General features: G+C 46.5%; 1 protein-coding gene across 1 annotated transcript in view; it reads right to left on the minus strand.

Moving 5' to 3' along the window:
* Positions 1-10,720, minus strand: part of EIF2A (eukaryotic translation initiation factor 2A) — a 163,992-nt gene extending 153,272 nt beyond the window's left edge. Inside the window, exon 1 of the mRNA XM_063916042.1 lies at positions 10,494-10,720. Coding sequence (XP_063772112.1) covers positions 10,494-10,521 — 28 coding nt within the window. The 5' untranslated portion in view covers positions 10,522-10,720. The remainder of the gene's footprint in view (positions 1-10,493) is intronic.
* Positions 10,721-12,852: the final 2,132 nt, after the last annotated feature.

Raw genomic sequence — 12,852 nt, forward strand, 5'->3', positions numbered from 1 at the left:
TCCTTACGGAGTTCCCAGCATCCACTAGGACGTTAGAGAAAAAGTATTACAGGTTGAGTATCCCATATCCAAATATTCCGAAATACAGACTTTTTTGAGTGAGATAGTGAAACCTTTGTTTTTTGATGGCTCAATGTACACAAACTTTGTTTAATACACAAAGTTATTAAAAATATTGTATTAAATGACCTTCAGGCTGTGTGTATAAGGTGTATATGAAACATAAATTAATTGTGTGAATGTAGACACACTTTGTTTAATGCACAAAGTTATAAAAAATATTGGCTAAAATTACCTTCAGGCTGTGTGTATAAGGTGTATATGTAACATAAATGCATTCTGTGCTTAGATTTAGGTCCCATCACCATGATATCTCATTATGGTATGCAATTATTCCAAAGTACGGAAAAATCCCATATCCAAAATACCTCTGGTCCCAAGCATTTTGGATAAGGGAGACTCAACCTGTAGTTATACTACATGAATGGAAAAAAATAAGAATTTACTCACCGGTAATTCTATTTCGCGTAGTCCGTAGTGGATGCTGGGAACTCCGTAAGGACCATGGGGAATAGCGGGCTCCGAAGGAGGCTGGGCACTCTAGAAAGATTTATGACTACCTGGTGTGCACTGGCTCCTCCCACTATGACCCTCCTCCAAGCCTCAGTTAGGACACCGTGCCCGGACGAGCAGACATAATAAGGAAGGATTTAGAATCCCGGGTAAGACTCTTACCAGCCACACCAATCACACCGTACAACTCGTGATACTATATCCAGTTTGACAGTATGAAAACAACTGAGCCTCTCAACAGATGGCTCAACAATAACCCTTTAGTTAACAATAACTATTTACAAGTATTGCAGACAATCCGCACTTGGGATGGGCGCCCAGCATCCACTACGGACTACGAGAAATAGAATTACCGGTGAGTAAATTCTTATTTTCTCTAACGTCCTAGTAGATGCTGGGAACTCCGTAAGGACCATGGGGATTATACCAAAGCTCCCAAACGGGCGGGAGAGTGCGGATGACTCTGTAGCACCGAATGAGAGAACTCCAGGTCCTCCTCAGCCAGGGTATCAAATTTGTAGAATTTTGCAAACGTATTTGCCCCTGACCAAGTAGCTGCTCGGCAAAGTTGTAAAGCCGAGACCCCTCGGGCAGCCGCCCAAGATGAGCCCACCTTCCTTGTGGAATGGGCATTTACAGATTTTGGCTGTGGTATGCCTGCCACAGAATGTGCAAGCTGAATTGTACTACAAATCCAGCGAGCAATAGACTGCTTAGAAGCAGGAGCACCCAGCTTGTTGGGTGCATACAGGATAAACAGCGAGTCAGATTTTCTGACTCCAGCCGTCCTGGAAACATATATTTTCAGGGCCCTGACAACGTCTAGCAACTTGGAGTCCTCCAATTCACTAGTAGCCGCCGGCACCACAATAGGCTGGTTCAGGTGAAACGCTGACACCACCTTAGGGAGAAATTGGGGACGAGTCCTCAACTCTGCCCTATCCATATGGAAAATCAGATAAGGGCATTTACATGATAAAGCCGCCAATTCTGACACTCGCCTGGCTGAAGCCAAGGCTAATAACATGACCACTTTCCACGTGAGATATTTCAGATCCACGGTTTTAAGTGGCTCAAACCAATGCGATTTTAAGAAACTCAACATCACGTTGAGATCCCAAGGTGCCACTGGAGGCACAAACGGGGGCTGAATATGCAGCACTCCTTTTACAAAAGTCTGAACTTCAGGTACTGAAGCTAGTTCTTTTTGAAAGAAAATCGACAGAGCCGAGATCTGTACTTTAATGGAGCCTAGTTTTAGGCCCATATCCACTCCTGCTTGCAGGAAATGCAGAAATCGACCTAGTTGAAATTCCTGTTGGGGCCTTATTGGCCACGCACCATGCAACATATTTTCGCCATATACGGTGATAATGCGTTGCCGTAACATCTTTCCTGGCCTTAATAAGCGTAGGAATGACTTCTTCCGGAATACCCTTTTCCTTCAGGATCCGGTGTTCAACCGCCATGCCGTCAAACGCAGACGCGGTAAGTCTTGGAACAGACAGGGCCCCTGCTGTAACAGGTCCTGTCTGAGCGGTAGAGGCCACGGGTCCTCTGAGAGCATCTCTTGAAGTTCCGGGTACCACGCTCGTCTTGGCCAATCCGGAACCACGAGAATTGTGTTTACTCCTCGCTTTCTTATTATTCTCAATACCTTTGGTATGAGAGGCAGAGGAGGGAACACATAAACCGACTGGTACACCCACGGTGTCACTAGAGCGTCCACAGCTATCGCCTGAGGGTCCCTTGACCTGGCGCAATATCTTTTTAACTTTTTGTTGAGGCGGGACGCCATCATGTCCACCTGTGGTTTTTCCCAACGGTTTACCAGCATCTGGAAGACTTCTGGATGAAGTCCCCACTCTCCCGGGTGGAGGTCGTGTCTGCTGAGGAAGTCTGCTTCCCAGTTGTCCACTCCCGGAATGAACACTGCTGACAGTGCTAGTACATGATTCTCCGCCCATCGGAGAATTCTTGTGGCTTCTGCCATCGCCATCCTGCTTCTTGTGCCGCCCTGTCGATTTACATGGGCGACTGCCGTGATGTTGTCTGACTGGATCAGCACCGGCTGGTGTAGGAGCAGGGATTTTGCTTGACTTAGGGCATTGTAGATGGCCCTTAGTTCCAGAATATTTATGTGAAGGGAAGTCTCCTGACTCGACCATAGTCCTTGGAAGTTTCTTCCCTGTGTGACTGCCCCCCAGCCTCGAAGGCTGGCATCCGTGGTCACCAGGACCCAGTCCTGTATGCCGAACCTGCGGCCCTCTTGAAGATGGGCACTCTGCAGCCACCACAGTAGAGACACCCTGGTTCTTGGAGACAGGGTTATTAAGCGATGCATCTGAAGATGCGATCCGGACCACTGGTCCAACAGGTCCCACTGAAAGATTCTGGCATGGAACCTGCCGAAGGGAATTGCTTCGTAAGAAGCCACCATCTTTCCCAGGACCCGCGTGCAGCGATGCACTGATACCTGTTTTGGTTTCAGGAGGTCTCTGACTAGAGATGACAACTCCCTGGCTTTCTCCTCCGGGAGAAACACTTTTCTCTGGACTGTATCCAGAATCATACCCAGGAACAGTAGCCGTGTCGTCGGAACCAGCTGTGACTTTGGGATATTCAGAATCCAGCCGTGCTGGTGCAGCACTTCCTGAGATAGTGCTACTCCCACCAACAACTGTTCCTTGGACCTCGCTTTTATTAGGAGATCGTCCAAGTACGGGATAATTAGAACTCCCTTTCTTCGAAGGAGTATCATCATTTCCGCCATAACCTTGGTAAATACCCTCGGTGCCGTGGACAGTCCAAACGGCAGCGTCTGGAATTGGTAATGGCAATCCTGTACCACAAATCTGAGGTACTCCTGGTGAGGATGGTAAATGGGGACATGCAAGTAAGCATCCTTGATGTCCAGGGATACCATGTAATCCCCCTCGTCCAGGCTTGCAATAACCGCCCTGAGCGATTCCATCTTGAACTTGAATTTCTTTATGTATGTGTTCAAGGATTTCAAATTTAGAATGGGTCTCACCGAACCGTACGGTTTCGGTACCACAAATAGTGTGGAATAATAACCCCGGCCTTGTTGAAGTAGGGGTACCTTGATTATCACCTGCTGGGAATACAGCTTGTGAATTGCCGCTAGCACCGCCTCCCTGTCTGAGGGAGCAATCGGCAAGGCAGATTTTAGGAACCGGTGGGGTGGGGATGCCTCGAATTCCAGCTTGTACCCCTGAGATACTATTTGCAGGATCCAAGGATCCACCTGTGAGCGAACCCACTGATCGCTGAAATTTTTGAGGCGACCCCCCACCGTACCTGGCTCCGCCTGTGGAGCCCCACCGTCATGCGGCGGACTTGGAAGAAGAAGCGGGGGGAGGACTTTTGCTCCTGGGAACCTGCTGTTTGTTGCAGCCTTTTTCCCCTACCTCTGCCTCTGGACAGAAAAGACCCGCCTTTTCCACGCCTGTTTTTCTGGGTCCGAAAGGACTGAACCTGATAAAACAGCGCCTTCTTAGGCTGTGAGGGGACATGGGGTAAAAATGCTGACTTCCCAGACGTTGCTGTGGAAACTAGGTCCGAGAGACCATCCCCAAATAATTCCTCACCCTTATATGGTAACACTTCCATGTGCTTTTTTGAATCTGCATCTCCTGTCCACTGGCGAGTCCATAAGCCTCTCCTAGCAGAAATGGACAATGCACTTACTTTAGATGCCAGTCGGCAGATTTCCCTCTGTGCATCTCTCATATATAAGACTGAGTCTTTTATATGGTCTATGGTTAACAGGATCGTGTCTCTGTCTAATGTGTCAATATTTTCTGACAGTTTATCTGACCACGCAGCGGCAGCACTGCACATCCAAGCTGACGCAATAGCTGGCCTAAGTATAATGCCTGTGTGTGTATATACAGACTTCAGGATCGCCTCCTGCTTTCTATCAGCAGATTCCTTGAGGGCGGCCGTATCCGGAGACGGTAGTGCCACCTTTTTAGACAAACGTGTGAGCGCTTTATCCACTCTAGGGGGTGTTTCCCAACGTGACCTATCCTCTGGCGGGAAAGGGAACGCCATTAGTACCTTCTTAGGAATTACCAATTTTTTATCAGGGAAAGCCCACGCTTCTTCACACACTTCATTTAATTCATCTGATGGGGGAAAAACTACGGGTAGTTTTTTCTCTCCAAACATAATACCCTTTTTAGTGGTACCTGTAGTTATATCAGAAATGTGTAACACCTCTTTCATTGCCTCAATCATGCAGTGAATGGCCTTAGTGGGCATCAGGTCTGACTCATCGTCGTCGACACTGGTGTCAGTATCAGTGTCGACATCTGGGTCTGCTTGAGGTAGCGGGCGTTTTAGAGCCCCTGACGACCCATGCGACGTCTGGGCAGGCACGAGCTGAGAAGTCGGCTGTCCCACATTTGGCATGCCGTCGATTTTCTTATATAAGGAGTCTATACGTGCACTCATTACTTTCCATAAGCCCATCCATTCAGGTGTCTGCCCCGCAGGGGGTGACATCCCTTCTAAAGGCATCTGCTCCGCCTCCACATCATTATCCTCATCAAACATGTCGACACAGCCGTACCGACACACCGCACACACACAAGGAATGCTCCGAATGAGGACAGGACCCACAAAAGCCCTTTGGGGGGGACAGAGTGAGAGTATGCCAGCACACACCAGAGCGCTATATAATGCAGGGACTAACTGAGTTATGTCCCCTATAGCTGCTTTTTATATTATATATATATTGCGCCCAAATTTAGTGCCCCCCCTCTCTGTTTTTACCCTGTTCTGTAGTGTAGACTGCAGGGGAGAGCCAGGGAGCTTCCTTCCAGCGGATCTGTGAAGGAGAAATGGCGCCAGTGTGTCTGAGGGAGATAGCTCCGCCCCTTTTCCGCGGCCTATTCTCCCGTTTTTTTCTGGATTCTGGCAGGGGTATTTACCACATATATAGCCTCTGGGGCTATATATTGTGGTATTTTTGCCAGCCAAGGTGTTTTTATTGCTGCTCAGGGCGCCCCCCCCAAGCGCCCTGCACCCTCAGTGACCGGAGTGTGAAGTGTGCATGAGGAGCAATGGCGCACAGCTGCAGTGCTGTGCGCTACCTTGGTGAAGACCGATGTCTTCTGCCGCCGTTTTTCCGGACCTCTTCTTGCTTCTGGCTCTGTAAGGGGGACGGCGGCGCGGCTCCGGGACCGAACACCAAGGACTGGGCCTGCGGTCGATCCCTCTGGAGCTAATGGTGTCCAGTAGCCTAAGAAGCCCAATCCGGCTGCAAGCAGGCGAGTTCGCTTCTTCTCCCCTTAGTCCCTCGCTGCAGTGAGCCTGTTGCCAGCAGGTCTCACTGAAAATAAAAAACCTAAACTATACTTTCTTTCTAAGGGCTCAGGAGAGCCCCTAGTGTGCATCCAACCTCGGCCGGGCACGAAATCTAACTGAGGCTTGGAGGAGGGTCATAGTGGGAGGAGCCAGTGCACACCAGGTAGTCATAAATCTTTCTAGAGTGCCCAGCCTCCTTCGGAGCCCGCTATTCCCCATGGTCCTTACGGAGTTCCCAGCATCCACTAGGACGTTAGAGAAAAACAAAAAACACTAGTGTAGTGGTCATGCCAAACAAGCCAGTGTTAGCTAAAGTGGTGTCAGAGCTGCTTGTGGAATAAGCAGACCACAGACCATGGTCCAAGTATGTGTACAGGAAGGAGGAAGGTCCCTGTAGTGCATGGACGGTGAAGAAAGATGTATCAGAGAGAACCATTTAAGAGGCAGGTATGTTTACTCAAACTGTGAATATCGCATTAATGACAAATTAACAGAGATAGCTAAGAAATATTATTTGCAAACATCTTCATTTCAAGCACAAATTAAACTTTCTAGGTGAGTACACTTTGTTTATTGCATGTGACGCTGGCCCCTTTCACATGAAAACATTTAAATTGAATTAAGTTTAAAAACAAATAGTTTACATAACTGTCTACATTTCCCCCAAAAATATAGTTTCATACTGCCACATATTACAGTACTAAGAAATTATTTTTCTCCCCAGACAGTGCCTCAGACAAGAGCCCAAGTCAGATGAACAGGGAAAAGTGATGGCTCACACTAGTATTCTAATGGTACTAGTATCCCTCCATCTGCCCTTACATGTTTTTAATCAGCACATGTTCCTACTTTGCTGTCTACATATTAGAATGGGCCCTATTACAGGTAAGACCTATATTAGTGTTTCCCAAACTCTGTCCTCAAGGCACACTGACAGTCCAGGTTTTAGTGATATTCATGCTTAAGCACAGATGCTTAAACCAAAATAGTTTAGCTGCTAATTCACCTGTGCGTATGCATTTCTATATACTTAAAACCTGGACTGTTAAGTGTGCCTTGAGGACCATGGTTAGGAACCCCTGACCTAGATAAACTGATATAATGTGTTAGTATTAGGGATGTTAGGGACCCATCTGATGAAGTTCACCTGGAAGTGGTGGGTGGGTCCACATTTTTGGCCAAATGTGCTAAAAACTTCACTTATAATCCATGTTAATTGTTAAAAGAGTTTATCAAAATTATTTTGAGTATCAGTATTCTTAGGGGCCGATTCAATTGTTTTCACCTGTGGCTGCCACTAGAGAGGTGCAAAACGGAGCAATTCAATTGTTGCTTCGTTTAGACGCCCGGTAGCTGCACGGGTGACATTTCTTCTCGCAGCCTCCAGAGGTGCAAGAAGAAATGTGCGCTAAGTCAGTACTTTGGCCGCCTGAACTGGAGTTTCGACATCCAAAGCTGGACTTTAGATAGGGTTTAGCCACGTAAAACAGCTAAACCTGTCTGTTTGTGTGCAACATGTACGATATGCATGTGCACCCAAACAAAAATTGAATAGTGACAACTGATTGTCCCGTCTAAAAGGGACTGTTTAGATGCCCAATTAGTCACCCAAAACACTTGAATTCCGACCTTAGTGCTTATAGTATGCACCTGCATTTTTCTTTCTCCAGCATGGTACTACAAGTCTCAACATGGTAGCACCTCTTATGTTTAAAATTAGGGTGAGCAATCCAAGCTCCTCACTTTTCTACAATGATTCTGACAGGTTCGGACCGGTCTTTCTTAATGCATGATATGCCATCGATCCACATATGCTGCAGATACAGTAATGCTAATATTTGCTGTGGTATCCTCTTTTTAAAAAAGTATCCATATTTACATATTACAGAAAACCTACTAAAATGGTCATTTTCTGAGAACTGCAAAAGAATTTAATAAATAGGTACAGCAATACAATCTTCCTTGGGAATTGCATAATGTTAGTTTGAGGCAGTTGTATGCAATATGTGAAAAGGATTATTCCGCCTTTTGTAGAGATTATGCAAAAGTAACCTCCAAACCCTTGCTTCGCCTGATCTGACCCGTGGGCTCCCTAAATTGTTGGCATCCATGAAGAAATCAAGGACCAACATGGTAAGACAAAATGTGGCACTGGCTGCAGCAGATTGCCTGTCCCACCTTCTGCCACCATCATAATATTGCAACAGGCTGCTGCCATTCAAAATCCCAGCGCTATTTGTTATTGCTGTGGAACCACTGTGTTGGCATCTCATAACTGCATATGACAGGGTCTGGAGGTCTTCTTTTTAAAGGCTCAACTTCAGTAAGGGCCCCAACAGCACAGAGAATGAGAATATTGAAGACTCACAAATTAAATAAGGAGAAACAATTAATAACCATTTTAAGATTTTTAAAAACTATTCTTAAAGAAATAAAATGTACTACTGTCAAAACAGCTCTCATTGGAAACTCAGGCGACATTCAGTCTTCTACAGAAGAAAAAGCCGGTGCACAATACTCAACACTATAATACCCATTTCACACCACACAAATAACCCGGTATCAATCCGGTATATTATCGGGTCAACATGGGTCGCTGTGCGGTGTGAAAGGGTTACTCCCAAATTCCCGGGTCATCTGACTCGGTAATTCAAGCCGTGAATAAAGAAGGGTTATTCCTGGGTCAGGTGCAGTGTGAACGGGTTGCCGGGTCAATGCGACCCGGGACCCGTTCACAGTATAGGCAGAGGTGGAGTGGAGATGATCTCATCTCCCAGTGCCGCCTTCGCACCCGATGGCAACCCGACCTGGCATATTGCCAGTTCGGGAAGCCAGTTGAAAAGGGTCCAATGCCGGGATGCACCCGGGAAGGACCCGTTTCCAATTCCTTGGTGTGACCCGGCATTTGCGATGTGAAAGCGGTATAACTGAGGGGGAATTCAAGTAAACGCAATGTTGTTTAGCTCCAGGAATGTCAGTTAGGTATCTTTCTCTCTAGTATACACATTTGTGTACTTTGCAGCTAATGTCAGAAATGCAATTAATGCTATTAGCCTGATTGAGAACCCCTGGTCTAAAGCTAACATAAACTCGGTCCTCAGGACCCCACACAGTGCATGTTTTGCAGGTAACCCAGCAGGTGCACAGGTGTATTAATTACTCACAGACACATTTTAAAAGGTCCACAGGTGGAGCTAATTAGTTAACTTGCGATTCTGTGAGGAGACCTGCAAAACATGCACTGTGTGGGGTCCTGAGGACCGAGTTTGAGAACTTGTGCTTTAGACAATATCTGACATTAGCTGTAATATGTACTGTAACTCATTTCATTCACAGTGATTATTTCCCACCACCAGATAATGTTCTCTTCGCCAGTAATTTATTTCTTCTCCACCAGTCTCCTCCATTATTCATTTCCAACCACAGACCCATGTCAGTAACTTACCATGTACTGTATATTGTATGAACGCATGCCTTATGGTGGTGATACCAAGCAGCAGCATGATGTGTAGTACCAGCCAAAGGTACCATATTCCTCACCTACTGTTTGTATACAAAGTAATATACAAAGGGTAATAATTATAAGGGGGGGGGGGGGGGGTTGCACATTGGCAAGGGAAGGGCATGAAAGGGGGCCACACATTCCCTAGGCATGAAAAGAGGGTTGTGTCTTTGTTCCCCTCGTGCAAAGGACCAGGCAGTGACAGCATGAGAGGGCAGAAGAGAACTTTCACCCTTGCAGCAAGTTAATGTTTTATCCATTCTCCATTTTGTTTTATTTATGCACCACTGTTAGCATGCCACACTTTGGGCTTGTTGTCTCACTCCGCTCGCCACATGTTACTATTTCAAATAGTTGGTGACATGGACCCAGCGGGGTATGGGAAAGGTCCTCTCCACGAAGGGTAACTAGACGCTACCATGAAAAGAGGCTTCCCCAGCAAATGAGATCAGATGCTATATACTAATGCCCTTCTTGTTGGTGGGGGGACGTGAGATACTATGTCATGTTTTATGCTTGGGGGGTGCAAAACATTTGTGCAGGGGACAAAATAGGCTTGATACAGTCAGGGTACAACTTTTTTTGTTTATGCAGATAACATGTATTTTCTTACACAATTGCTAGCTCCTAACTTGCAGTCTACTTTGTGGAGGCCTGACACATCAGACACCAGTTATATATACTCTCAGCCTGCGCTGCACGGAGTCTAACGATGACATCACATATGAGGATAGAAGATCTATTTATACAGCGCTGGCAGAGTGGGATCTGAGCTGGCAGTGGGCAGTGCTTTCTGCAGTGAGCAACTGGTGTGACTGCTGAGCTCTGGCATTGAGACATAGGTGCAGATCGCCATCATTTGCATTAATGCCACGTACAGGTATAACGCTGTGCATCACAGGATTGCTACACACATGGGTGTCATGCTCGCCAACTCGTCCCTTCGTTAAAGTAAGCAGAAATGACCCTATACCGGACCTGCATGCCTGTAAAACACAGCCTTAAACCACCCACATAACAGCACATACTCCCCTACATCCAGACTACGGACAAGCCATACAGCGAACCGGCGGCACACACAGACCTGCCAGCAGCAACATGGGAGGCGCCATCTTGAGCCGGAAAGACGATGATGACGTTGGAGAGCGGGGGCGGAGCTAAAGTATGATACACGTAGCGCTCAGCATGACCGCATCACCTGCTAGAGGCAGCAAATAGACGCATACGTTGTTGGTGTTACACTGCACTGCAGTCAGCGTTATCCTTCCGCCGTGGGAGACTGCCTGGCTGATGCTGGCAGTTCTGAGCGGCGGCTACGTATACTGTCTTCTGTCTATATAGGCACTTACCATATTATCCCTTTATACCGGAACACAGATGAATTACACAGCTGCTGTGGCTGATTAAAACCAGGTGAAATTCAGGCTTGAAGTCAGCCAGCCACAGAACCTGTGTATTTCACGAGGGTCCTTGTTTTAAAGGATAGTATGGTAAGCCTGTTTATATACGTGTGTAATAGCTACTGTTCGTGACTCATGTTCCCTCCAGTGTGAGAAACAGGCTACGCACTCCGGGCCTAGTTCATGTTTGTACGCCATGCCCATGTTCACGTAACTGAGCAATTATCGGGAGACTGCGCATGTGCAGCACTACGAACGCGCAATGGTATTTTTACGGTTCCGCACACAGTGAGATTTTTAATGCAGAATGAGTGACAAGACGGGACCTTTTGGGGAATGTAATGGGGAGTGCTGGCATGTCTTGTCTATTTTGGGGGGGGTGTAACTGCTTTCAGTTGCGATCATGTACGTAGAGAAACATGGCGCCAGCATCGCTAATGCCAGGGTGTCGATCTTGTTAATTGTGTTGGTGCTGCATATGTGTATGCAGAGGCTGAGGGCTTTGCAATGGGTCAGGTAGGCATCTTCTTTTCTGGGTGGCAGCTTCACTTCGATGATTAGCAATTCCGTCGCCTGAAAAATGGCAGCTGCGTAGGTATATGCGTACAAACATAAATTAGGCCCTCTGTAACATCAGTCAGCTGTGGCTGTGCATGGCCCTACTCCTATACTAGCTAGGGGGCGGACTGGCAGCAGGGTCACTTCTACATCATAATAATGGCCTTGATTCAGAGGTGGACGCAGTGCTGATGTTTGCACAGTTCAGTGATTATTTGCTACTGCACATGCGTGAAAAGTTTAGGAAACCCTTCATGTGTTTCCGTATGACATTACTATGATTAGATGGTGTCTGTGATCCATGGGCATTTCAGGTTGCAGACTGATCGCAAAAAGAGGAGGTGTCATGGCAGTGTTTTGGCACGTAGCTGCATTCTCTTTCTCAGCACCGCAGCAGCAATGGCCATATTTTGGGCTGTGCTCCAGGCAGAAATTGCTTGGTGAGTTGATAGTGCAACCAGTGGTGGAGTTGGCGTTGCAGGGTTTGCTCAGTCTAGCATGGAATTACACATGAGGAATGCTCATTCTGAAATTTTGTATATTTTCACACTTTGAAACCATGAGAAATTGCAGGCGCACATGATTTGCATGCACCTCTGAATTAGTTCCAATGGTCCTTATTCAAGTCCAGTCGGTCCTGCTCAGTTCTTTGCACGCGCAAGATCTGTTCTGTACGAACGGGTCGTAGGATGTAGGATGGCATCAGACGGTCAGCGATTAATAGTTAGGGGCGGTGACTGCACAATGGTGTTGCCATCGTTTAGGGGCAGGGAAGAGGTCATGCTCTCCAACAACTCCAACCACATCTGACCACATCTGAATTGGCCCCAGTTTGCTATACTGAGAGGATGCCTATTTATCATTACTGCTCGCAGTGACTGTCACGTCTCAGCTGATTGGAACTTATTATTGCTAAGAAGCAGAACAGCTAACCAAGCTGTATAAAGTGTGATTATCATTGAATAACAATTTGTGACTCAATGGCATCTACATGTACAGTATATGAATCAGTGAATAGTAATTTAACTGGGTCATCACAAGTGGCTTCGTTTGAAACGTGTCAAAGTCTTACAATTAGTTGTTTCAAAGCTTGACATACCAGTATCAATCAGTCTATAGCTGGGTACACACTAGGCAATATAGTGGACGGTGTGCCCGATTCCAACACAAGGTTCACAATAACGTCCACTGTGTATGTCGTCAGCGACATACCCCCGAAAATCTCGTAATGTACGACCGCTAATGACAACTGACCATTTGCTACCAAACACTTTAAAACGGACATAAACAGTCATTTAAATTGTCTAAATCCGTTTGAAAGACAGTTATTGTCCATTTTCCGGCATTTGAGAGAACATTACAAGATTTTTTCCAACCAGCAAATTAAAAGGATGACTGGACAGTTAGGGTGTGTACACACGGTGAGATAAATCTGTGAGATTTTGACTATACAGTCAAAATCTTATGAAAAGTTAGTGCATATCT

This window comes from Pseudophryne corroboree, chromosome 4 (genome assembly GCF_028390025.1).
Source record: "Pseudophryne corroboree isolate aPseCor3 chromosome 4, aPseCor3.hap2, whole genome shotgun sequence".
In the NCBI taxonomy this organism is placed as follows: Eukaryota; Metazoa; Chordata; class Amphibia; order Anura; family Myobatrachidae; genus Pseudophryne; species Pseudophryne corroboree.